The sequence below is a fragment of the Carcharhinus amblyrhynchos genome, unplaced genomic scaffold (genome assembly GCF_965287045.1).
Source record: "Carcharhinus amblyrhynchos unplaced genomic scaffold, sCarAmb.v2.hapA scaffold_389, whole genome shotgun sequence".
In the NCBI taxonomy this organism is placed as follows: domain Eukaryota; kingdom Metazoa; phylum Chordata; class Chondrichthyes; order Carcharhiniformes; family Carcharhinidae; genus Carcharhinus; species Carcharhinus amblyrhynchos.
Window position 1 is genome coordinate 5,537 of NW_027650129.1, and position 27,762 is coordinate 33,298.

The 27,762-nt window shown below is 49.6% G+C and overlaps 1 protein-coding gene across 1 annotated transcript in view; it reads left to right on the plus strand.

Moving 5' to 3' along the window:
- Positions 1 to 509: 509 nt before the first annotated feature.
- LOC145339299 (lysyl oxidase homolog 2-like) overlaps positions 510 to 27,762 on the plus strand; it is a 67,775-nt gene continuing 40,522 nt past the window's right edge. The window contains exons 1-2 of the mRNA XM_080183722.1: positions 510 to 866; positions 3,776 to 3,951. Coding sequence (XP_080039848.1) covers positions 581 to 866; positions 3,776 to 3,951 — 462 coding nt within the window. The 5' untranslated portion in view covers positions 510 to 580. The remainder of the gene's footprint in view (positions 867 to 3,775; positions 3,952 to 27,762) is intronic.

The following is a 27,762-nucleotide window of genomic DNA, read 5'->3' on the forward strand; positions in this document are numbered from 1 at the left end:
GAAAGGATTAGGTTGAGATAAGTATCGTTGAGGAGGAGAGAGAGTTGGAGAGTTCACAGCTTAGAGTCCACCAAGGGAGGTGATGGCTGAGGGGGGCAGGTGATGGCCGAGTGGTCTCAGTGCTGGACTATTAATCCAGAAACTCAGCTTCTGTTCTGGGGACCCGGGTTCGAATCCCGCCACGGCAGATGGTGGAATTTGAATTCAATAAAAGAATCTGGAATTAAGAATCTGCTATTGACCGTGAAACCATTGTCGGAAAAATCCATCTGGTTCACTCATATCCTTTCGGGAAGGAAATCTGCCGTCCTGACCTGGTCTGGCCTACATGTGACTCCAGAGCCACAGCAATGTGGGTTGACTCTGGGATGGGCAATAAATGCTGGCCAGCCAGTGACACCCATGTCCCACAAATGACTCCTGTGTCCTGGTCAGTGGCGAGTGACGGAAGTGTCACTGTTTTCCTTCCTCTTCAGTTCAATGAGTGCTTTGTTCTCGTTGCAGGAGACAGGCAGACCTCTCTGGAGAAGAAACAACAGAGTGAAGGTTTTCCCGATCGGCTGCAGCTCGTGACGGGAGGATGAAAGACCCCTTTGGTGCACTCCTTCAGTGTTTGGTGCTGGTGTTTCTGTGCAGCACCTTCCTGGCCACGGATGGCAGTGAGCAGGTCCCCAAGATCCAGCTGCGACTCGCAGGCCGAAGGAAGAAAGGCAACGAGGGACGCGTTGAGGTCTACTACAATGGCGAGTGGGGCACTGTGTGTGATGATGACTTCTCCATTGCAACGGCGACAGTCATCTGCAAGGAACTGGGCTTCTTACACGCGCAACAATGGGTACCTGGTGCCAAGTATGGAAGAGGCAAAGGTAATGAATTGGACCATGTCCACTGTGATGGCGGCTCGCACGGTCTGTGACTATCACGGAATCCTTACAGTACAGAAGGAGGCCATTCAGCCCATCATCCGCAATTCTACCCAGGGCCTATCCCCATAACCCCACCTGTTTACCACAGCTAGCCCCAAAGGGGCAATTTAGCATAACCAATCAGCCAGCACATCTTTAGACTGTGGGAAGAAACCCACGTAGACACGGGGAGAATGTGCAGACTCCACACAGGCAGTGACCCGAGGCTGGAATCGTACCTGGGTGCCTGGTGCTGTGAGGCATGAAATAGCGCCCCTAGACCCCCCCCCCCCCACCTCCATATCCAGGGAAACACACAGTTGACAAACTTGGTGGATACCATGACATTGTTCAGGCACATCCCACAATGTTTATGTTTAAGTCTGAGATAAACAAGTTTTTTATTGAGCAGGGGTATCAAGGAATATTGGCCCAGGGAGTTAGACCACAGATCACCACTGATCTTATTGATTGGGAGGAGTGGGCTGGAGGGGCTGGATGGCGGAGCGGGGCTGGATGGCGGAGCGGGGCTGGAGGGGCTGGATGGCGGAGCGGGGCTGGATGGCGGAGCGGGGCTGGAGGGGCTGGATGGCGGAGCGGGGCTGGAGGGGCTGGATGGCGGAGCGGGGCTGGAGGGGCTGGATGGCGGAGCGGGGCTGGAGGGGCTGGATGGCGGAGCGGGGCTGGAGGGGCTGGATGGCGGAGCGGGGCTGGAGGGGCTGGATGGCGGAGCGGGGCTGGAGGGGCTGGATGGCGGAGCGGGGCTGGAGGGGCTGGATGGCGGAGCGGGGCTGGAGGGGCTGGATGGCGGAGCGGGGCTGGAGGGGCTGGATGGCGGAGCGGGGCTGGAGGGGCTGGATGGCGGAGCGGGGCTGGAGGGGCTGGATGGCGGAGCGGGGCTGGAGGGGCTGGATGGCGGAGCGGGGCTGGAGGGGCTGGATGGCGGAGCGGGTCTGGAGGGGCTGGATGGCGGAGCGGGGCTGGATGGCGGGGCGGGGCTGGAGGGGCTGGATGGCGGAGCGGGGCTGGATGGCGGAGCGGGGCTGGAGGGGCTGGATGGCGGAGCGGGTCTGGAGGGGCTGGATGGCGGAGCGGGGCTGGAGGGGCTGGATGGCAGAGTGGGGCTGGATGGCGGAGTGGGGCTGGATGGCGGGGCAGGGCTGGAGGGGATGGATGGCGGAGCGGGGCTGGATGGCGGAGCGGGGCTGGCGGGGCTGGAGGGGCTGGATGGCGGAGCAGGGCTGGAGGGGCTGGATGGCGGAGCGGGGCTGGATGGCGGAGCGGGGCTGGATGGCGGAGCGGGGCTGGCTGGCGGGGCGGGGCTGGATGGCGGGGCTGGAGGGGCTGGATGGTGGGGCTGGAGGGGCTGGATGGCGGGGCTGGAGGGGCTGGATGGCCTACTCCTGCTCCAATGAATCAGTGCCTACATAAAATGTGCTCTTGGCTAACCTGATGTGGAGGAGAGATAAATTCAGATTTTTCTTCAGCAGTTAAGTGGGACAAGGCCATTTTGGCCCTGTGAATCTGCTGTACTGTGCACTGAGACCAGGGCCGAACTCCTCCCTCCAATTCACTTCTCTCTTGCACATTCCTTCATTTTACTGGGTTCAAAAATCTCTCAGTCTTCACCTCATATCCACTCAGTGACTGAGTGAGCCTTAACCTTCTGGGGTAGAGAATTCCACTCTGAGTGAAGACATCTCTCCCCATCTCAGCCCTCAATGGCTGATGTCTCGTTCTGAGACCACAGCTCCGAGATTCCGACCAAAGGTGAGCAGGAGTGCAAGGTTGATCAGCCCAGGGCCATTCCTGCCCTCTGAAGGTGCCTTCCCCTCACACCGAGGGTCTCTCTTTCTTTCTCTCCTCAGTGGGACATTGTGTCTGTATGTCACTCTCCCTGGGGCCTGTGCAAACTAATTACAGAGCACAGTTCCCACAACGCCAAAACAAAAGCAACAGCCTCCATCCAGCTGGAACACACAAGCTCGATGAACTGCCAAAAGCAGAATTTCTTTATGTAATTTTTTTGCCATCAGTGACTACATCTGTTAGTCTGACCTGTTACATCTGAAGCTCAACTACAGCAACTGCAAGCACGGCTGAACCACACAAGTTGCTTGCACAGCCAAGTAACGGGCCTCAGATCAATTGGGGTGTTTTTGGGGTGTAGATTGAGGGACCTGTTGGATGAATCCAATTCTGGATCTGTCCAAGAGGAGAGTGGACTGCCTTGACCACCCTTGGTGTGTTATGATGACACAGTTGGTCTTGGAGCCTATCATGTCATCACCAGTTGTGGGGGGTGACACAGTGGTTAGCACTGCTGCCTCACAGCGCCAGGGAGCCGGGTTCGATTCCCAGTTTGGCTCACTGTCTGTTTGGAGCTTGCACTGTGTTCTCCCCGCCGTGTCTGTGTGGATTTCCTCTGGGTTCTCCGGTTCCCTCCCACAGCCCGAAAGACAAGTTCATGAAAATAGAATCATAGAATCCCAACAGTGCTGAAGGAGGCCATTTGGCCCATTGAGTCTGCACCAACCACATTCCCACCCAAACTCTATCCCTGTAGCCCCATGCATTTACCCAGCTAGTCCCCCGACACTAAGGGGCAATTTAGCATGGCCAATCCACCAAACCCACAGATATTTGGAGTGCGCAGGAAACTGGACTTGGGTGCATTAGCCATGCTAAATCCTCCCACAGTGTACCCAAACAGGCACCAAAGTGTGGTGACTAGGGAAATTTCACAGTAACTTCATTGCAGTGTTATGTTAGCCTACTTGTGATACGAATAAATAAGCTTTAGCTTTGTTATTTTCCAGCCCCTCTCCTTCCGTGTGCGCTCCTGACGCTTGTTTTAATGTTGCCTGCAGGTCGTATTTGGATAGATAATGTGCGTTGTACTGGTGCTGAGAAGACCCTGGCTGCTTGCCCCTCTAACGGCTGGGGGATCACTGACTGCAAGCATACTGAGGACGCCGGAGTCGTGTGCAGTGAGCAGAGAGTACCTGGCTTCAAATTCATCAACACCTTGATCAATGACGTTGAGGTGAGTCTTCCTTGTTGGTTGTGTTTGCTCTCAGGGACGTTCCCGCCATCGGCAATGCGTGACCGTGTCGACCCAAGTGATGTGGGAAAGGCTCTCTGCGTCATGCCTGATGGAACACTTCCTGCACCGGGGGCGGGGGCGGGGGAGAGAGGTGTTGCGGGGGGGGGAGCGGTGCGGCGAAACCAGGCTCCTTCCTTTGTCCTCTCCACGAGGGCTCAATCTGAAGGAGCATTGCAAATACCCAGCTGCAGATACATGTAACAACTTCATTGGCAAGGCTGAAGGATGTCATTGTAGAAACCGGCACCAGATCTTTCTAAAGCTAGTTAATGCGGGATTCGACATCCCCTTTCTTCAAAGGCAATAGTTTGTATCGTAGCAGCCTTCAAAAAATACGATTGAAGCTATTACGTGGGCGGCACAGTTGTTAGTACTGCTGTCTCACAGTGCCAGGGACCGGGGTTCGATTCCCGGCTTGGGTCACTGACTAGATGGAGTTTGCACATTCTTCTTGTGTCTGTGTGGGTTTCCTCCAGGTGCTCTGGTTTCCTCCCAAAGATGTGCAAGTTAGGTGTGTTGGCCGTGCTAATTTCTCCCTCAGTGTACCCAAACAGGCGCCGGAGTGTGGCGAATACAGGATTTTCACTGTAACTTCATTGCGGTGTGAATGTAAGCCTACTAATAATAAATAAACATACACTCCTTGAGTGGCCTTGGTAAAATATTCAGATGATGGCTCCTTCCTCTGGCCTCTTCCCCTGGAGAAAATCTCGTCTCTGTCGTTCCATTAAACACAAGGTTCTTATCAGGAATTTTACCCTGGGATTTGAGACGACTCTGGCTGTGATAGCTTGGTCTCCAATAGACGTGTCTGTCATGCTGGAAGGCAGGGCAGTGTTTGGAGGGTCAGAATTGTGCCGTTCAGCTCATTCAGACTGTCTCAAACTCCAAACCTTACAGCTCAGGAGTGTTTGATTTCCTGAGTTCAGTACAAACCCCAGACCTGGTTAAATTCGATTGCTGTGTCTGCTCAAGGAAATATCGACTGTCTTGTAGCTAGTGCCCAGTGGTGACCACATCCATTACCTTGTTGCTAGTTACCAGTACTGACCAAGTCCACCTGTTGTAGCTAGTTACCAGTAGTGACCAAGCCTGTGTCTTGTCGCGAGTTACCAGTGGTGACCATGTCCAATACAATCAATCTGTGCATGTTTGGAATGGATCGATTGGGAATGATTGAGGATTGTTATTGGGAAGTGTGTTAAATCAGGGATAGGCCTGTGGTGGGTGTTTTAGAAGCCTGCCCACTCTTGGTTACTGTTTACTTGCTGGAATGCGATACTTGCAAACTCCAATATGTGGAGTGTGAGATAATTGGGGTTTCTCCTTGAACCACTGATAATTAATCATGACTCATGAACCTCATGCTTTGATCACTCCTTCAATTGAAGAGTTGTTTTTCAAGGAAGCTCCTTCCTTGATTTGAACATATGTCCAAATTCCCAGGAATTCCTCAACCCCTGAAAGGATCCTGTGTTTCTCACATGCTCAGATTCACACACAGTGTGCACGCTGATGCGAGGAGCTCTCTCCGTCCAGGTGATCTGGGCATTCTCACAGGTAAATGGGAACTCCCAGTAGGTCGATAGAATGCTGTGTTCCAATCATTCTCTGCAGTGTTAGCTGCAAATTCAGCTTCATTGTCTTTAGCCAAGTTTAATTTGGAATTTTTAACGAGTTATTTGACAGGATATGGCCAGCATTTATTACCCTTCTCGAATTGCCCTTGTGAGGGTGCTCCCTTCCTGAACAACCACAGTCCCCCCCCCCCCATTGACTCTCTCTACACTTCCTGCTGCCTCGCAAAAGCAGCCAGAATGATCAAGGACCCCACGCACCCTGGACATTCCCTCTTCCACCTTCTTCCATTGGGAAAAAGATACAAAAGTCTGAGGTCACGTACCAACCGACTCAAGAACAGCTTCTTCCCTGCTGCCATCAGACTTTTGAATGGACCTACCTCGCATTAAGTTGATCTTTCTCTACACCGTAGCTATGACTGTAATACTATGTTCTGCACTCTCTCTCCTTTCTTTCTCTATGAACAGTATGTGACCAAGAAACAATACTTTTCACTGTAAACTAATAAATTTGAGAATAATAAATCAAATCAACAGTTCTGTTTGGGAGATACGGGATTTTGACTTAGTGACAGTGAAGGAATGGCAAGATTCTGTGATCTAATGGAATGGCAGAATAGACTCAAAGGGTTGAATGGCCTCCTCCTGTCTTAATTGTTCCCAGCGAGCAAATGGGATTTCAGCAGGAAAGGGCATTTTTCCAGCTGATTCCCAGAGCTCCAGCTTGAAGCTGTTCCAGTTTCCCTATCAGTGTATCAGACAGAGTGATCGATGTTTTACCGGGAAAACCATTTGATCAAAGCACCAACACGCAGCTTGGAGATTATTTAAACTATGTTCCAAGCTTCTTCGTTTGAACCCTGTCCTGTTTTGCTTTAGATGCCATTTTGTAATGTTATTTCTGTGTATTAAAAAATGTCAGAGGAACCACTTAGAAAGCAACCGCAGCCAGAACTGCATTCCTTCCAAAGTATCTGTTTTCTGGAGATATCTGCTGGGTTACAGAGTCTTGTTAATCCTGATGTGAAAAAGCTCGGGGGAATGAGACCAGGAACTTTTTAACATCTGCATTTTACAGCATTGCTCAATGTTAACCCTGATAAACAAAAGAGAACACAGCACAGGAACAGGCCCACCAAGCCCGTGCCGATTCCTATTCCTTATTTAGACCCACTATTCATTGCCTATACGTGGTTTCTGTCCCTGTGTTCACCTCCTGATGATACGCCTCGAATGTTGCTAATGTGCCTGCTGCCACCACCACTTCTGGCAGCACGTTCCAGGCACCCACCACTCTCTGCGTGACAAACTTTCCTCACATATTTCACCTAAAAAAAAACCCTTCTGCCCTTACTCGGTCCATATCCCTCTGTTCCCTCCCTATTCATGTACCCATCTAGATGCCTCTTAAATGTTGCTAATCTGTCTGCTTCCACCACCACTTCTGACAGCGCGTTTCAGGCACCCACTGTTCTCTTTCCCCGCTCATCCCCCACTAACTTATCCCCCCTCTCTCTCTCTCCTTAAACCTGTACCCTCTTACTGTCAACCTTTCCACCCTGGGAAAAAGCCTCTGACTGCCCACCCTGTCTGTGCCTCTCCCCATTTTGTAGACCTCTGTCAGGTCTCCCCTCAGCCTCTGTCTTTCCAGTGTAAACAATCTGAGTTTATCCAACTTCTCCTCATAGTCAACACCCTTGAGACCAGGCAATATCCTGGTGAACCTTCTTTGGATTCTGTCCAAAGCTTCCACTTCCCTCTGTAATAAGCTATGTGGACAGCCTTCTAAAACTTTGACCACACAATATTCCAAATGTAGCCAAACTCGTTTTATAAAGCTATAACATAGCTTGCTCACTTTCAATGCCCTTACCAATGAAGGCAAGCATGCTGTATGCCTTCTTGACCACCTTGATTGGATTTATTATTGCCACATGTATTAGACAGTGGAAAGTATTGTTTCTTGTGTGCTAGACAAACAAAGCATACAGTTCATAGAGAAGGAAGGGAGAGAGTGCAGAATGTAGTGTTACGGTCATAGCTGGAGTGTAAAGAAAGATCAACTTAGTGCGAGGTAGATCCATTCCAAAGCCTGATGGCAGCAGGGAAGAAGCTGTTCACCTGTGTTGCCACTTTGAGGAATCTGTGGACCTGAATGTGCCCATTCATACTTAGCGATCTTGATGGCACAGAATTCCCTTTATCCAATAGCAGTTTGAATCTGGCGCCTTGTCAAGGGACTGACCAGGCATGTGGCATCAGTGATGTCACCGAGCAGCCAATCATATTGACGCATTCTCAGAGACAGCAAACCAGAAAGGCTTGGAAACTCTGGATTGTTTTTGGTTTTGTTGAAACTTTTACAGAGAATGAAACAACTGATTGGGACATAAACATGAGATTAATGTGGGAAATTTTTTTTAAAGAAAGATTTGAACAACAAATTGAAAACATCTGGAATTGTTTTGGAAAAAATTGACATTCACCAGCCTCAGAATTACTCTGTCGTGGTCGGGGGAGTCTGCTTTGAAGCAATCTGTCATCTTAATTAAAATAATTAAAAACTCACTTACACCTCACCTGACAAGTTGTAGCTTTCTTCAGGGTTCTTGCAGCAAGAGTTTGGGCCCTCTCACTCTGCTTTTGTGTAACTCAAGTTGTCTTGATAATCTATTGTATTAAAACTCCCTCAACCTTCCCTGACCATGTTGGGGTGAATGGGATCAAAGGCTATGGGGAGAGAGCAGGATTAGGCTGTTGAGTTGGATGATCAGCCATGATCGCGATGAATGGTGGAGCAGGCTCGAAGGGCCAAATGGCCTCCTCCTGCTCCTACCTTCTATGTTTCCATGTATCCTCATCTGCCCCTTTGGAGGTCCCAGAAGAATTCTCTGGAATATTTCTTTTACTGTCTAGGTCTGGAAATGTTATTTTTGATCCAGTTGATTTATTTTGCTCGTCCCAGTGAGATGCGTTGGTTAGTGGTGATGGGAGGAGGATCCTGGCTGACACTTGTGTTTTTTTTCAGTTCTGTTTGCTTCAGGGCTCTGTCCCTGTACCTCTCCTGACTTCTGTCTTTCACAATCCTCTTTCTGTCACTTGTTGCCGGTGGAAATTGAAGAGCGAACCTTGTTGGCACTTTCTACGCTTGTGGTTTTGTTTTGGAAGTCTTCACACCTGAAACTCCCAATCCAGGAAGACAATGAGGGTTTAAATTTATGACAGCCTTGAGAAACTTTGTCGGATGGAAATCTGGTTTCTGAAACCTGGAGCAGTGAACACAGAGATACTGCGATGACCTTTGGGACTCACACGGGGAATCCCTGATTGACCTCCCTGGACAATTTGTCGAATATGAGCTCCCTGATGATTGGTAATTACCTTATCAGGTGGAACTCGTATCCTGAGCCCTGTATAAAGCAGGCCCCTGAGTGGGTCCATTATCGTATTGTCCCGTTTCAGACCTTTTTGTGTTCATCACAGGCTTGTGGTTTTTGCTTTACTTTATTTTGTGCAGTAAAGCATCATTCCTTTCTGTCTGACTCCTGAGTTATTACAGATCCAGATGCTTGGAGTCAGAGTTAAGCTGCAGTGAGCAGTGGGCCTCTGTTCTCTGGTGCAGTTTGGGAGTGGCTGGATCTCTGTGTCTCACTGTGGAAGCGGAAGTTATGCTGAGGAAGAGGAATGAGCTGCTAAGTGTGACCCAGATGCATGAGGTCATGTGGGCCCTGTCTGGTGAGACCAGTTTTCCGCACTTCCAGCCGCTCTGGGAATAGCTCGGAGATGTGGATAGAACAGCAGTGACCTCTCTGTGTCGAAGCCTGCTCAGCAGTCAGAGCAGAAAAGGCTATTTGTTCTTGGTGAAAGATGTGAATGGCACAGGGACAAGAGGGAAGATTCCCCAAGGAAACCGGAGAGAAGGACCTTCCCATCCCAGCAATGAGCACTGTCAATTCTGTGCTGGTTCTCAAGTGGATTGTGTGGGGATACTCATTGTGACTGATCCTTAACCCCAGCTTCTCTCTTCTCCTGCTTTTGTTTCTCTTTTTATCCCGTGATCGGACGGGAATGTCTCCAGCATCGCCAAATGTCTTCGGGAAGGTTCAGCCCATGTGGTATGGATGCTGTGAGGAAGGGAATTCCAGGATATTAACCCAGTGACAGTGAAGGATTGGGGGTGGATTTTCAATTCAGGACGGTGAGTGGTTTGGAGGGGAACTTGCAGGTGGTGCTGTTTCCAGGTATCTGCTGCCCTGGTCCTACTAGGTGGCCGTGGTCACAGGGCGGGAGGGTGATGTCGAAGGAAGCTGGGTGGAGGAGGGGGTGAATGTTTAATTTGACATGTATGTAGTTGCTGCAGAGAAAGTTCCGTGTGAGTTCCATGACTTGGAAATATCGATATTCCTGCTGTACGTCTGTCGGTGAATCCAGTTGGTTGAAGACTGGTATCTGTGGTGCTGAGGACATCAGAAGGAAGCTGAGGTGGATCATCCACTCGCTACTTCTGCCTGAAAATCGTTGGGAATGCTCCAAGCCTTGTCTTTCACACTGATGTGCTGGGCTCCCCCATCATTGAGGATGGGAGAGGATCGTGGAGCCTCCTCTTCCTATTACTTGATTCAGTGGGTGGCACAGTGGTTGGCACTGCTGCCTCACAGCACCAGGAATCCTGGTTTGGGTCGCTGTCTGTGTGGAGTTTGCACGCTCTCCCCATGTCTGCGTAGGTTTCCTCCTGGTGCTCCGGTTTCCTCCCACACTCCAGAGATGTGCAGGTAAGATGGATTGGCCATGCTAAATTGCCCCTTAATATCAGGGGGATTAGCAGGGTAAAGATATGGGGTTATGGGAATAGGCCTGGCTAGGACTGTGGTCAGTGCAGACTTGATGGGCCAAATGGCCTCCTTCTGTACTGTAGGGATACTATGAAGTGAGCACCAACATTCACGAGTGGTTGTGGCAGGAGTGCAGAGCTTGGATCTACTCTTTGGGTTGTGGGTTGGCTTTGAAGTCGCTTCACCAGGTTGACACCTCATTTTTGGGTTATGTCTGGTGCTGCTCCTGGCATCCGTCCCGCTCTCGACATTGAAGCATGGCTGGATCTCCTGACTTGATGGGAATGCGAGAGCCGGGGTGGGGTGGGGTGGGGGAGGAGGGGATGATATGCTCAGCTGTGAGGTTACAGATCGTGTACAATCCTGCTCCTGCTATACAGATACAATGGAGAACTCACTTTCACAACAAGTGGTTAAGGCAATTAGCAGAAACTTGGTGAGGATGAAAGGGGATAGAAAGATCTGTTGAAAAGCTGAGAGAACAGGAGGAGGCTTGTGTGGGGTTTTTTTGTTCTTTATTCGTGGGACATGGGCGTGAAAGGGTATTGGGGAGTTTTGGTTAAAATTAGGTCAGCTCTGATCTTGTTGAATGGCAGAGCAGGCTTGATGGGCTGAGTGGCCTACTCCTGCTCATGATCTTTCTGAAATCTTTCCCACGAGACTGGAGGACCAGATACTCTCCACCATGGCTGTACGTTTGCTCCTGCGCCCAATGTCGTTGCCGTGCCCTCTTGACACATGTGGGCAAGGTTTGTCTGACAGTGTTCCTGCCGAGTGCTTGGGACTTTGATGAAGTAGCAGCCAGTCATTGCAGGCGGTTGGGGGTCAAAGACATTCTGACTGTTATAAAGCAGAGGTTCAGACCGAAAAGAGGAGTACCTCGCTTCGTAATCTGTACAAAGTGTGTGAGAAGCGATGTGACCTGCTCTTCAGCAACTTCCAGTGGTCAAATATGAAACAAATCCCCCACACTCCCTCTCAAATCAACAAGTAACAATTTATTTATCTAACTGACAGTGAACAAATTGACTAAACTATTAATAAACCACTTCTAACTATTAACTATTCTGAAATAAAACAGGATTCTAATGGTATGCTGTTGAGACATGTACAATTCCCACTCATTAACAGAATAGAATTTAGTCGCTCTCTAAATTACAACCAGGTTTGGTGTCTTCCGGAATATTCTGGACCTTCTCTGTTGATTCTTCTGCCTGGAGCTGCTTCTTTTTTGGTACTTTTGGTGTCTAGCTGGTGCTGGTTTATGAAGCTATGAGAACCAGTAAGTCTCTCCTTCTCTCCCAAGAGCTATTATCTGTAGCAGATGGCAGTTACTCTCTCTCTTTCTCTCTGTTTCACTGCCCCCTTCTTTTATACCCCTCGTGACATGTCAATATTTCCCACAATAGGATTGGTCCTGGTTGTCAAGACCATCAGAGTTGAGTTGAATCGGTTCTTGGTATCAAGTTGCCTGATTTAATTTGGTTAAATACAACAGCCTGTTGTCTTGGTAACCCTGCTGCTTGGCCTTTCAATATAAATGTTTCAGTCTGGGCTCTCTGTGAACTTGCATTTTTAACCTCTAAGCACAGAAAAAAAACACCACCTTTCATCAGGACCAGGCAATGCTTTCTCCCCTAGTATTTTAGAATTAGAATAAACACCACATTCCAGCTTCTTACTTCTCAATCCACAATTACTGTCCCCAGCTTTAACAACACTGACCATGAATTAACGCCCAGTGCTTTTCCAATTCTCAAACTTTTCATATGGGCTGAGAAAAGAAAAACACAGCCAGTAAATAACCTCTTGGACAGCAGCCAACAAGCATCTGTTTCCCATTGCAACAGATGCCTGTGTGTGTGTGCTCCCAAAGATTATCCTTGAAGAAACTCTGGGTAATGCGACACATGGCGCTTCAGTTACACTGTCACCCGGGGTCGGCAAATTGTCGGAAGAGGTTCTTTCCAATTGGAAGGGGAAGAAATGGTCACAGCAGTGCGGAGGGGGGGGTGGGCGATGCTTTCACCAACTCTGCAGTTAATGGGGAGCAGGGCACAGGCGGTTTCCAGGTGGAGGGGGTACAAAGGCATTTCATAGGTTTCCCCGTAGTGTAGAAGGAGACCATTCAGCAACATTGAGTCTGCACTCACACTCCGACAGGGTGATGGGCGGCATGGTGGCACAGTGGTTAGCACTGTTGACTCACAGCGCCAGGGATCTGGGTTTGATTGCTGGCTTCGGGCTACTGCCTGTGTGGAGTTTGTACATTCTCCCCAGGTCTGCGTGGGCTTCCTCCGGGTGCTCCGGTTTCCTCCCACAGTCTGAAAGACATGCAGGTTAGGTGGATTGGCCGTGCTAAATTCTCCCTTAGTGTACCCGAACAGGCTCTGGGAGTGTGGCGACGAGGGGATTTTCACAGTAACTTCATTGCAGTGTTAACACTGCTTGTGACACTAATAAATAAATTTTAATTTAGAGCATTCCACCCAGACTCTATCCCCACTGACCCATGTATTTACTCCACTAATCCTCCTAACCTGGTCATCCTGGGGCACTCAGGGTCAATTTAACATGGCCAATCCACCTAACCTTTGGACATGAATGGGTAATTTAGGGTAACCAGTTCAATGAACCTGCACATCCTGGGGCACTAAGGACAGTTTAGCACGGCCAATCCACCTAACCTGCACATCCTGGGGCACTAAGGGCAGTTTAGCACGGCCAATCCACCTAACCTGCACATCCTGGGGCAGTAAGGACAGTTTAGTATGGCCAATCGAGCTAACCTGCACATCCTGGGGCACTAAGGACAGTTTAGCATGGCCAATCCAGCTACCTGCACATCCTGGGGCAGTAAGGACAGTTTAGCATGGCCAATCCACCTACCTGCACATCCTGGGGCACGAAGGACAGTTTAGCATGGCCAATCGAGCTAACCTGCACATCCTGGGGCACTAGGGACAGTTTAGCATGGCCAATCCACCTACCTGCACATCCTGGGGCAGTAAGGACAGTTTAGCATGGCCAATCCACCTACTTGCACATCCTGGGGCACTAAGGACAGTTTAGCATGGCCAATCGAGCTAACCTGCACATCCTGGGGCAGTAAGGACAGTTTAGCGTGGCCAATCGAGCTAACCTGCACATCCTGGGGCACTAAGGACAGTTTAGCATGGCCAATCCACCTACCTGCACATCCTGGGGCACTAAGGACAGTTTAGCATGGCCAATCCACCTACCTGCACATCCTGGGGCAGTAAGGACAGTTTAGCATGGCCAATCCACCTACTTGCACATCCTGGGGCACTAAGGACAGTTTAGCATGGCCAATCGAGCTAACCTGCACATCCTGGGGCAGTAAGGACAGTTTAGTATGGCCAATCCACCTACTTGCACATCCTGGGGCACTAAGGACAGTTTAGCGTGGCCAATCCACCTACCTGCACATCCTGGGGCAGTAAGGACAGTTTAGCATGGCCAATCCACCTACCTGCACATCCTGGGGCATTAAGGACAGTTTAGCATGGCCACTCCACCTAATCTGCACATCCTTGGACAGTTGATGTTCTATGTATGCTTTGATATTGATGGGGTGTTCACAGTAAAATTCAGGGGATTTCCAGAGCACAGGGCCCAGGTGGCTGAGCACCCAGTGGTGGGTGGAAGAGATTAAAGGCAGGATTCCTGGAGATCTGGAGTTGGAGGAATGCAGCTTTGTAAGATGGGAGAGAGCTGGGACGTCACAAATAGATTTAAATATGGTGAATACTCTACACACCTCTACCTTTCAACTCGCTGACTGAATTTGGTGTTCTTGGTTATTTGTAATAAGATATCGGAGGAGAATTCGGCCATTCAGCCTCTCGAGTCCGCTCCACCATTCGATCATGGCTGATATGCTCCTCATCTCCATTTTCCTGCCTTCTCCCATTACCCTTCACCCCATTACCAATTAAAAATCAGTCTAACTCCTGAAATTTACTGACTGTCCCGGCATCCACCCCAGTTTGGGGTAGTGAGATTTAGGGTTTCTGCTCTCTCTCATGTCCCTTTCTCTTCCCAGGGACCTTTCTGCTGCGTTGTCCGGAATGAGCAGGCTTTTCTGCTGGGTGAATGCTTGCCCTGGTTCGGGTTCTTGTTTCTGAGCACCTCACCCAGTTCAGCAATATGCCTGTGTGCTGTCTGTCGTCCACCACCACCACTGTGGCACCAGAATGGAGCTTGTGCCATCTTCACATGTGAGGGGGGCCACTGGTCCACTGCATGTTGAACAAATCGGAGCAAGCTGTGGACCACAAGACTGCAATGGAAAGAATCAAGAGGAAAAGGAATTTGCAGCCTGCCATTGTACTGCCAAGGGGAGGTGATTGAATATCATCATTCCAAATTCACCCCAGTGGCACAGTGGTTACCACTGCTGTCTCACAGCGCCAGGGACCCGGGTTCGATTCCAGGCTCCAGTCACTGTCTGTGCGGAGCCTGCACTCTCTCCCCGTGTCTGTGTGGGTTTCCTCCGGGTGCCCTGGTTTCCTCCCACAAATGTGTGGGTTCGGTGGATTGGCTGTGCTAAATTGACCCTGGTGTCAGGGCGTTAGCAGGGTAAAGGTGTGGAGTTACGGGAATAGCACCTGTGGGATTGTGGTCAGTGCAGACTCAATGGGCCAAATGGCCTCCTTCTGCATTGCAGTGATTCTATTCTATTCTACTCTGTTCTTTTCTATGCCTTCCCCACATCCACCACAGGAGCAACTGGATAAGGCCATTCAGCCCTTCTAGAATTGTAGAATTGTGACAGTGCAGAAGCAGGCCATTCAGCCCATCGAGTCTGCACCAATTCTTCAAAAGTGCATCTTACAAAGACCCTACCCCCATAGCCCCACACATTTACCCCACTAATTCCCCTAACCGACACATCTTGGGACATTAAGGGGCAATTTGGCATGGCCAGTTCACTGAATCTACATATCTGTCACTCCATTGAGCTAACCAGTAGGCTCCTAATTTGTTGACTGGGATAGGAGTTGGAATGAACCTTCTGGATGAAGACTGAGGGACAGGTTGCCAATGGTGCGGGTGAGAGCGTGTGTCCCAATCAAACAACCATTCAGAGCAGCATTAGGAGGCAATTGAATAGTTAACCTTGACTTTCTGAGAAACTTTTAGCCCGGAGTCCTATTAAGCAAATATTTACACAAGTTCTAGACTTGTTTACTGGTGTCCGGTTTAGATTGGAGAGTAAAGATGGATGAGGAAGGTTCCTTATTCTGTCTTTGGGTCAGGCATGTCGAAATTCCCACTGTTTGCTCTTTCGCTTTGTCCAGCCTGAAACTGATGTCTTCTTTCTGCCAACAAACACCATGTTTAAATTGCCCCCCTCTGCACGAATCCCACTGAGGTATCAGTAATTGTGGATGCGGAGGGTCTGGCTTGCCAACACTAAGTATAGATTTAGTGGGAAGGTTAATGGATTCTGAGGAAGCTGGGGGCCCCTCCGAGGAGCTTTTGGATTTCAGCCCATGTTTCTGTCCCAAAAATTTCCGAAATGGAATGTCTCTATCACTGTGGATAAATGAAGGGAGGGGAGGTTGGGGGAGAGGGCTGGGGAGACACCAATACCATGACAACACACTTTCTCCAAGCCTGTCGCTCGCCTTCCTGCTACCTCCTCCCTGCAGTCTGCCTCAATGCAGAGATATTTCAGTGCAATAAACCTGGACTGAGCCTCTCATCCCCTCAACCTGAGACAGCCGCTATCTCACCCAGTGCGGGCAGAGAGGGCAGGCCAGCGCTGTAGGTGAGACAGGGGAAGGAAAGGACCCTGAGTGACACGCAGTCTTCCAAAGCAGCGTACAGCCAATCGAGCACTCACTGTCATCACGGAGGAAACACAGCAGCCTGGCCAAGCACAAGAAGATTCCACTATCCGGGATGGGATAACGACCATACCTCATCACGCTGGTTGCCAGATCAATATTGTCCAGGAGACCAGCGAGAGTATTTCCCCTGCACCTCCGCTGTGGAAACTGTGCTGTCGATGGAATAGAATCCCTACAATGCACAGGGAGGCCATTTGGCCCATTGAGCCTGTGCCATCCCATTCAGGCCCTATCCCATGACTGTAACCCCACACATTTACTCCCCATTATCCTCCTAACCGACACATCTTGGGCCAATCCACCCAACCCACCCATCCTTGGAGTGTGGGAGGAAACCAGAGCACCTGGAAGAAACCCACGCAGACGGCAGTGGGGTGGGGTGGGGTGGGGGGAGAAACCCATGCAGATGGTGGGGTGGTGGGGGGGGGGAGAACATGCAAACTCCACCCGAGGCTGGAATTGAACCTGGGTCCCTGGTGCTATGAGGCAGCAGTGCGAACCATCATACCAGGAAGATGTGGGGACCTCTGACAGTGCAGCACTCCCTCGGCCCTGCGGTGAGATTGTTGACCCGGACTTTGCGGTGATGTCCCAGGACTGGAAACCCCCGTTGACCTTCTGACCCGGAGCTAAGGAATTATAATGATGAATCGGAAATGCCTGAAGCACGTTGTGCCAGCGTTTGGAGTGAAATTTAACACAGGTTGGTGTTTTGTCTGCAATGCCCAATCACCCTCCGGAAATATGAGCCCATTCAATTGTTTCTCAGTCAATGCCAGGAATCGCTCAAAGCCGTGTTCTGGCAGCATTGCTGCTGTTCTTGAATCTGAATGTGTAGTCCCGTTTTTAATAGAGTTGCGTTTTGTGTCTGAACTTGTTTCAACGTGTGTCAGCTGGATTTAATCTGACCCACAGTAGTCCGTCTGACTGAGTACAGCAGACGCAGCCCAGCCAAACTAATCATCAGGTTCAAAAACAATCCTGGGCTTGGCTTCAAGGGGCAGCTTGACAAGGTGCCGAGTAGGTAAAGGCATCGTCCCAGCAGCTGTAATGTGCCTTCCAGTTATTGACCTGTCCCCCAGACAGCACACCTGTTCTACGCTGACCTGCAGTGTTGGAGGCGAGAGCACGCCCCACCCCACACAAGTGAAGAAATTGATTTTGATTTGATTTATTATTGTCACATGGGGTGGCACCATGGTTAGCACTGCTGCCTGACAGCGCCAGGGACCCGGATTCGATTCCCGGCTTGGGTCGCTGTTTGTGTAGAGTTTGCACGTTCTCCCTGTCTCTGCCTGGGTTTCCTCCGGGTGCTCTGGTTTCGTCCCACAGTCCAAAAGACATGTTGGTTGCGTGGATTGGCCATGCTAAATTCTCCCTCAGTGTACCCAAACAGGCGTCGGACTGTGGCGACTCGGGGATTTTCACAGTAACTTCATTGCAGCCTACTAGCGACTAATAAACAAACTTTAATTTTAACTTGAAACTTTATGTGTTAGTATACAGTGAAAAGTAATGTTTTCTTGCGAGCTATTACAGACAAAGCATACTCTTCGTAGAGAAGGAAAGGAGAGGGTGAAGAATATAGTGTTACAGACATAGCTAGGGTATAGAGTAAGATCAACTTAGTGTGAGGTAGATCCATTCAAAAGTCTGACAGCAGCAGGGAAGAAGCTGTTCTTGAGTTGTTTGGTCCGCGACCTCAGACTTTTGTATCTTTTTCCTGCTGGAAGAAGCTGGAAGAGAGAATGTCCGGGGTGAGTGAGATTCTTAATTATGTCGGCTGCTTTGCCAAGGCAGTGAGAAGTGTGGACAGAATCAATGAATGGGATGCTGGTTTGCCTGATGGATTGGGCTACATTCATGACACTTTGCAGTTTCTTGCAGTCTTGGCAGAGTCGGAGCTATACCAAGCTGTGATACAACCAGAAAGAATGCTTTCTATGGTGCATTTGTAAAAGTTAATGACAGTCAGAGCTGACATGCCAAATTTCCTTAGGATTTTGAGAAAGTAAAGGCGTTGTTGGGCTTTCTGAACTATAGTGTTGGTATGGGGGCACCAGGACAGGTTGTTGGTGATCTGGACATGGAAAAACCTGAAGTTCTTGACCTTTTCTACTTCTTCCCCACTGATGTAGAAGGGATATGTTCACCTTTATGCTTCCTGAAGTCGATGACAATCTCCTTCATAGAATCATAGAAAATCATAGAAACCCTACACTATAGAAGGAGGCCATTTGGCCCATCAAGTCTGCACCGACCACAATCCCACCCAGGCCCTATCCCCAGATCTCGACAAACTTGTCCACTAACCCCTCGAACCTATGCATCTCAGGACACTAAGGGCAATTTTCGCATTGCCAGTCAACCTAACCTGCACATCTTTGGACTGTGGGAGGAAACCAGAGCACCCGGAGGAAACCCACGCAGACACGAGGAGAATGTGCAAACTCCACACAGACAGTGACCCAAGCTGGGAATCGAACCCAGGTCCCTGGAGCTGTGAGGCAACAATGCTAACCACTGTTTTGTTGAGATGATTCTCTCCCTCATTGTTCACCAGATTCTCTATCTCATTCCTGTACTCTGCCTCATCATTGTTTGAGATCCGACCCTCTGCGGTGGTGTCAGCAAACTTGAAAATCGAATCGGAGGGGAATTTAGCCGAACAGTCATTGGTGTTTAAGAAGTAGAGTAGGGGCTGAGAACACAGCCTTGTGGGGCACCGGTGTTGAGGATGATCGTGGAGGAGGTGTTGTTGCCGATCCTTCCTGATTGTGGTCTGTGGGTTAGGAAGTTCAGGATCCAGTCTCAGAGGGAGGTGCCGAGGCCCAGGCCACGGAGTTTGCAGATGAGTTTTGTGGGAACAATAGTGTTGAAGGCTGAGCTGTCGTCAATAAATAGGAGTCTCTCATCGTTGTCTTTGTTACCTAGGTGTTCCAGGGTTAAGTGTAGGGCCTTGGAAATGGACCTATTGTGGCCGTAGACAAACTGTAGTGGATCCAGATAATCTGGGAAGCTGTAATTGATTCGTGCCATGACTAACCTTTCGAAGTCAGAGCCACCGGCCGATAGTCATTAAGGCACACTGCCTGGTTTTTCTCAGGTATCGGGATGATGGTCATCTTCTTGAAGCAGACAGGGACCTCAGATTGTTGTAAAGAGAGGTTGAAGATGTCTGTGAATATCCCCCACCAGCTGATCCTCGCAGGATCTGAGTGCACGTCCAAGTACCCCATCCAGGCCAGTCGCTTTCCGTTGACCTTTGAGAAAGCTGCTCTGACATCTGCAATGGTGACCCTGAGATACAGGGTCATTCAGGGCTTCCAGGATGGAGGGCATGCTCTCGTTGGCCTCTTGCTCAAAACGTGCACAGAATGCATTGAGCTCATCAGGGAGGGGTGCGTTGGAGCCGGCGATTTTACATGTCTTCATCTTGTAGCCTGTTATGTCTTGCAGACCTTTCTATCGTCAGCAGGGGTCGGTGCGGCTAGCCTGGGACTCTAGCTTGGTCCAACACTGTCTTTTAGCACCTTTGATGGATCTCCTTAGATCGTATCTGGCTTTCTTGTATTGGTCAGTGTCTCCTGACTTGAACGCCTCAGACCTGGACTTCAGCAAGCAGCGGATATCCCTGTTCATCCATGATTTCCGGGTGGGAAACACATGGATGAATGAGGGAATGGCAAAATTATCTTTTCACGAACTCATGTTGAGTGGGGTGTGTGCAGTGTGTAACTTGAGGAGTTCGATAGAGTACACAAATCTGGATATATTACAGCGTGGTGTGGTTCCTGCTCTGTCCAAGACTGCAAGAAAGGGTCATGAACGGAGTCCATCACGCAAACCAGCCTCCCATGCATTGACTCTATCCAGACTTTCTGCAGCCTCGGAAAAGCAGGCACCATAATCAAGGACCCACTCACCCCAGACATTCTCTCTTCTACCTTCTTCCATCGAGAAAAAGATACAAAAGTCTGAGGTCACAGACCAACCGGCTCAAGAACAGCTTCTTCCCTGCTGCCATCCGACTGTTTAATGGACCCAACTCGCAATAAGTTGACCTTCCTCTCCACTTTCCCTGTGGTTGTAACACGACATTCTGCGCCTTCTCCTTTCCTTCTCCCCTATGTACCCTATGAACGGTATATTTTCTCTGTACAGAGCGCAAGAAACAATACTTTGCACTGTATCTCAACACATTTGTCAGATCACATGTAGGATAAATTGGATAGATCTTTCAAAGAGCCAGGCAGGATAACCTTCCTCTGTGAGGTACAATGTACATACTTTTCACTGTTCTATCTATGTGCCCTATAGCTGAATGGTGATAAAATCTAAAGCTTTTAACGCAGGTTGGCTGGCCCCAAGAACTCCAGTACATCTGTCAAGATAAGATCGTAAAAAGTCTGACAACACCAGGTTTTAATCCGACCGATTTATTTGATAGTAAACGCACAAGCTTTCGGGGTTAGTCCCTTCGTCAGGTGAATGGAGAACTCTCCATTCACCTGACAAAGGGACTAACCCCGAAAGCTTGTGCGTTTACTATCAAATAAATCGGTCGGATTAAAACCTGGTGTTGTCAGACTTTTTACTGTGTTTACGCCAGTCCAACGCCGGCATACTCACATCAAGATAAGATCAGCAGATTTTTGAGTTGTTACCTCTTGTAAGTTTGGTATTCTTGTGACTCTGTTCTGATGAGTGCAAGGTGAAAAGCTTCGACCCCGTGTCTCATTTTTTCACCAATATTCAATCGCTGTGCTGCCAAATGATTGGATTTTTCTCATTGTGAGGGGATCCATCCACAGATAAATGGAATTGAGGAAGAGGTGGCTTAATGGTTAGCACTGCTGCCTCACAGCACCAGGGACCCGAGTTCAGTCCCAGCTTGGGTCACTGTCCGTGTGGAGTCTGCATGTTCTCCCCGTGTCTGCGTGGGTTTCCTCCGAGTGCTCCAGTTTCCCCTCTCAGTCCAAAGATGTGTGGGTTAGGTTGATTGGCCATGCTAAGTTGCCCCTTAATGTCTGGGGGATTCGGAAGGTAAACATGTGGGGTTATGGGGATAGGGCCTAAGTGGGATTAAAAGCAAATTCCTGCGGATGCTGGAATCTGAAGCCAAAAGAGAAAATGCTGGAAGATCTCAGCAGGTCTGGCAGCCTTGGTAAGGAGAGAAAAGAGCTGATATTTTGAGTCCACATGACCTTTTGTCAAAGCTAAAAGGCAGAGAAAGTGGGAGATATTTGGGCTGCAGGAGGAGGGGATAAAAGATGAGTCATAGCCACAGAAACCAGGGGAAAGGCTGCTCATGGCAGCCCATCGAGAGAATAGGGCCAAACGGCAGAGAAGCTGGAAACTGTGACAGATGGAGATGCAAGGAGGGTGGGGGTGGGGGAATTGTTCTCGATGCAGGATCGATGGGCCAAATGGCCTCCTTCCGCGCTGCAGGGATCCTATAATTCTTCGAGATCAGCTGTGAGTGAGACAGGTTTGAGGGGCTGAATGGCCTCCTTCTGCAGTCAGGGATTCTTTAATTTTTAGAGATCAGCTGTGAGCGAGAGAGGTTTGAGGGGCTGAATGGCCACCATGTTTCAACGCTTGACTCTTCACAGAGTTTGTGCGGCTGGAGATTTGTTTCTTGCTCCTGAGGATAGACTGAGTGCCCTCTGAAAGAAATCTTCAAGCTGTTTTGTAGACGTTGTTATGTGAGCAGATGTTTGGGTTGAAACTTGGTAGAGGATGTGATGGCGGGGAAGTGAGGAGACGGACTTGGAAACTCTTGCTCAGGCATCTTGTGTTGTGTCCAATTGCTTTGGTTACGGAACGGGAATGACTCAGGGAGGCTCCAACAGCTGGGCAGTTTTCCCCTGCCTGTATTCCTGAGAACTTCACCTCACAGCTTCCCACCTCCACACACCCAGTGTTGGCTACTCCGGTCTGTCACTGCTCAGCCTCCCCATGCACACAAAGCAGCTCCGAGTGAAATTTGGAGCTGAGAGTTGGTTGTGGTTCAGACAGCCTCACCGGCCTGTCTCCAATATCGGAGAAAGGGAGGGAAGGAAACAGCATGCTATCATTCCATCGCGTCTCTGTGACTTTTCTCCTCCTCTGCCTTTCGTGCTTTTCGCTATGTCCTGGAGACTGATTCTCATTTCCTGCACAATCCCAGAGTCATCCTGGAGGATGGTTGAGGCTAATGCTCCATTGGTGGCTTGTCCTGCGCACAGGTCTCCCTCAGCACTGACCAGGAGCAAGTAGGGCCATTACTGACTCCCCCCACCCCCCCCGCACTCTCCAGTCTGCACCCTGACTCCAGGGGAGGTTAGCACTGGGGAATGAGAGAGAGAAGCCAACAGTTCCAGTCTGGAATGAGGAAAGAATGGAAAATCTTTGCAAGAACACTGCAATTCCAGTCTGCTGACCCTTGTGCTGTATTTATTTCATCGTTTATAAATGGTTAGAGAATAAAAGGTGCAAAGAAAGTTGGAAAAAAGATATGAAAGCCTGAGGTCACCGACCAACCGACTCAAAAACAGCTTCTTCCCAGCTGCTGTCAGACTTTTGAATGGACCTACCTTGTATTAAGTTGATCTTTCTCTACGCCCGAGCTATGACTGTAACACTACATTCTGCACTCTCCTTTCCTTCTCTGTGAATGGTATGCTCTGCCTGCAGAGTGCGCAAAAAAACAATACTTCTCACTGTATCCCAATACATTTGATAATAATAAATCAAATCAAATGTTTGTGTCACAAGTAGGCTTACATTAACATTGCAATGAAGTTGCTGTGACAATCCCCGAGTTGCCACAGTCCAGTGCCTGTTCACTGAGGGAGAATTTAGCATGGCCAATCCACCTAACCAGCCCGCCTTTCAGACTGTGGGAGGAAACCGGAGCACCTGGAGGAAACCCATGCAGACACGGGGAGAACATGCAGCCTCCAGACAGACTGTGATCCAAGCCGGGAATCGATTCTAGGGCCATGGTGCTATGAGGCAGCCGTGCTAACCACTGTGACTCCCCGTGCTGCCTCAGGAAACCTGATGAAGATTTGTGATTTCCTGTTTTTTGTATTCATGTTACCTGGTGACTTTGGCCAAGCCAATCCCAATGTCCAATGTCTGTTCTGTCAGTCAGTGCACCCTCTGTCCCTGCTCCTGTCGGGAGAACGTTAACCAGAGTGGACTCTCCAGGTCCCTCCAGCCTGCTCCACCATTCAGTCTAAACGGCTGATCTTACCTCAACTCCACCTTCCTGCCTGACCACCTCTCTCCCGCCCCTGATTCCCTCAGTGTCCAGAAATACAAATGTTCTCCCAGTTGGATCCTTGCAGTGTCTGATGTCACTGACATGCCACCTTGGGAAGTTCTCCTTCTCTCTGTTCCATCTTCATCGCCATCATGCAATCACTGCTACTTTCCTCCTCAGAAACCATCACACCCCTTTCCTCTTCCTTCCTCCAGCCCCAGCGGTGTGGTGGGTGCGGGGGGGTGGGTTTGAGATGTCCCTGCACAGGGGGACACCGGATGTCAGGAGATGAAATGGCAGCCAATCGGAAGACTGATCTCCATTCTCCTCCCAGTAGATCATGAACAGCCATATTGACGTGTTTGCTTGGCTGACATCCCTGTCTCATCTCAGACTAGTACAACTGGAGATAAAGTATTACAGAAGAGGCCATTCTGCCCATCGTACTTGTGCCAGCTCTTTGAAAGAGCAAGCTAATGAATCCTACACCCCCACTACTCTTTTTGCCATGTCTGCTGCGATTTCCTTTCCAATTATTGGATTTTGAGATGGAAGGGCAGTCAAAGTACATTCAAATCAGAGGGTCCCCCTCACTGCATTTGAAGCAAACACCCTGGTTTCCCTTCTGGTTTGTGAAGAAAATCTCTTGCGTTGTGCGTCCTCTGGTTCTTGATAGCCCTGTCACTTTTCTCTCAGTCTACAGGAGCTGCCTCTCAGATCCCCAATCTCTGATTTTCTTGGTCCCATTGTAATGGATAGTTCACCTCTGCTAGCTGGATGGTGAATGTATGGACTTCACCACCACAGAAAGCAGTTGAGGCCAAAATGTTGTGTGATTTCAAGAAGAAATTAGATATAGCTCTTGGGTCTAAAGGTATCAAGGGATATGGGGGGAAGGTGGGATAGAATATTGAACTCGATGATCAGCCATGATCAAAATGAATGCAGAGCAGGCTTCTAGTTTCTATGGTTCCGTCTCTCACTCCACCTCTCTCTGCCTGTATCGCTCCATCTGTACCATGGAATATGGGCAATTGCTGGCAAGACCAACATTTACTGTCCACTCCTAATTATCTTTGAGAAGGTGGTGATGTAGGTACCCCCATAGTGCTGTTAGGGAGGAAGCTGTTGCATTTTGACCCAGTGACAGTGAGGGAGGGGAACTTGCAGGGGGTGGTGTTCCCAGGTATCTTCTACATGGTAGAGGTTGTGGGTTTGGAAGTTGTTGTTGAAGGAGCCTTGGTGAGATAATATTGAGTCGTTCTAACGTGAGGACCTCAGCAGGTGTTTTACAGCCAATGAAGGAACCTTTTGAAGTGTTGTGACTGTTAAAATGTTGGAAATGTCGCGGTAGGGTCTGAGTCAGAAAGGGTTAATGTGGGATTGAATACACAGTGCCCACACAGTAATGTCACAAGACACAAGACTCAGAGGCAGGGTCAGTCTGCAGATGGACAGAGTTGGGTTAAGACATGACGTGGGCCTCACACACCCTGTGCTGTAATGATGTACGTTGTTAGGAGTTGTTAATGAAGACTTTCTGCGAATGTAGTCCATCCTGGAAGTCTACTGCGTCGTGCGCAAAGCAGGAATCTTCCGGAAACAAGCAAGCTCCCACAAAGAATGATGCTGACTGGACAATTGATCTTAGCTGAAACACCCAGCTTGACTCCACTTGGAATGGCGTCATGGGATGATTATAGAAATCTCTTTGGGCTCGTTGCCTTTGTGTCTGACAGTGTGGTGGGAAGGTGGTACTTTGCAGAATTAGTATAATTATAACAGCATGGAGGAGGGATTGCGAGGCCAGTGTACATTCTCTGCTCAAACATATGGTTTTGACTCTCAGCTCAGCAGATTGGAATTTGTCAATTCTTCAATTTGGTACATTGTGTTCCTCGAGTGGGCCGTGTTTATCTCTTCCCAGAGGCTGTCCCTGAGGCCTCTCAGCGCTCCACTATTCCCACAACACTTTGCTCGATTACATGCCCTTGTGTTTCTGGTTGCACACTGTGCCATTACGTTCAGTCTCCACTGCGGGAGGATTTCAGTCACACAGCACATTTCACCTCCTTGCGTCATTGTAAATCAAGCTCAAGCCTTCAGGGGAAGTGTTATACAGAGTTACCATACAGCAGAGGAACAGGCCCGAGAGTGCAACCACTTCAACGTCGTCCTGTTCCTCCACATCTCGCTCTCTCTCAGTATCATCCTTCTCCCCTCCATCATTCTTTCCAACTTCCCTTTCTTTGTGCCTCTGCTATTCGTCTCAACTGGGTGACCCAGTGGTTAGCACTGCTGCCTCAAAGTGCTGGGGACCCGGATTCGATTCACTGTCTGTGTCGAATCTGTATGTTCTCCCCGTGTCCGCGTGGGTTTCCTGTGGATGCTCCAGTTTCCTCCCACACTCCAAAGCTGTGCGGGTTAGGTGCATTGGCCAAGCTAAATTGTGTCAGGGAGATTAGCAGGGTAAATTCATGGGGTTACGGGGATCGGGAGAGCCAGTGACACCCACGTCCCATGAATGAACAAAAGAAAATTGACCATGTTCCTATTCTGGTTTCCACTCAGTTTGGGGGATAAATATTGAGCAGGGCACTGGGACTGAGAGGGGGAAAGGTGGGAGAACCTGAGTGGGATTATTGTCACTGCAGGTTTGATGGACTACTTCTGCACAGTCGGGATTCTCACCTTCCCCCCTCTCTTTCTCAACCGTACATCCTGCCCTCGCCTCTGATGCCAGTGATTCAGGGCTATGGGCTATGGAGGAGCAGATGCGCTTGCACACGTGCTGTCCAGCTGGATGAGGGCATTCAGCACTCAGTGAACAAGTGAAGCTTTAACCCTCACCTCCTCATCCTGGTCAAGAAGATGGAGCAGCTGAGTTCTCCTACTTCTCCCTCTCCCTTCCCCTGTGCCCTGTTATTTATCTCCCAAACTGAGAATACACCAGATTAGAACACAGTCTATTCTTTGTCGTTCATTCGTGGGACATGGGCATCGCTGACTGGCCAACATTTATTGCCTGTCCCGAGTTGCCCCTTGAGAAGGTGGATGTGAGCTGCCCTGTTGAATCGCTGCAGTCCATGTTCTGTGGGTTGACCCACAATGCTGTTAGGGAGGGAATTCCAGGATTTTGACCCAGCAACCGTGAAGGAACAGCGATATATTTCCAAATCAGAGCTGTGAGAGGCTTGGAGGGGAACTTGCAGGTGGTGGTGTTCCCATTTACCTGCTGCCCTTGTCCTTCTAGATGGAAGTGGTCATGGGTTTGGAAGGTGCTGTCTAAGGATCTTTGGTGAATTGCTGCAATGCATCTTGTAGATAGTACACACTGCTGCTCCTGTGCCTCGTGGAAGGAATGGATGTTTGTGGATGGGGTGCCAATCGAGCAGGGCTGCTTTGTCCTGGATGGTGTCGAGCTTCTGGAGAATTATTGGAAAGGCACCCATCCAGGCAAGTGGGGAGTATTCCATCACATTCCTGTAGGTGGTACATAGACTTTGGGGAGTCAGGATGTGACTTATTCACTGGTGGGATCTGGCTGTGTGTGAATTGGGCACAGTAATTCCTGCACCTCAATCATTGCCTATAAAGCACTATTAGACTCTCACTGTGGTCCCAGTGGATGGCCAGTTTGGCAGGACTGAGCCGAGACGGGGTATACTATCTCCACTGGTGTGTCACTTCCTGCAGAGGCTCCAAAACAGCAGTCAGGGAAGGGAAAATTTCCCTCTTCCCAAATAGGAGGAGGCTGTTCAGCCCCTCAAACCTGCTTTCCCATCAGTAAGATCATGGCTGATCGTCTCTCTCTCAACTCCAGTCCTGTCTTACCTTCATTTGAGATAATGTCAAAGAAATCTCGCGCCGTGAGTGAGCATCTGGCAGCCATCTGTGGTGTTCCAGATATTTCCACCTCTTCCCCGCCCTCCCTGGTCTCAGTCCTTACCCTTCCAGTTCGAGATTCAGTGAGCAGGGGACAGATACTGTCTCAGGATCAACCCTGCCAAACCCACTCACTATCTTACATATTAGTGAGCCCAGTGAGAACCCTGCACTGACAGAGATGAGACAGTTCATGGGGTGGTGAGTGTCTGGAACAGGCTGTCAGAGGTACTAGTAGAGGCGAGTACAATTTTTCTCTTTTAAAAAAACATTTAGACAGTTACATGGGTACGGTGGGTATAGAGGGATATGGGCCAAACGCG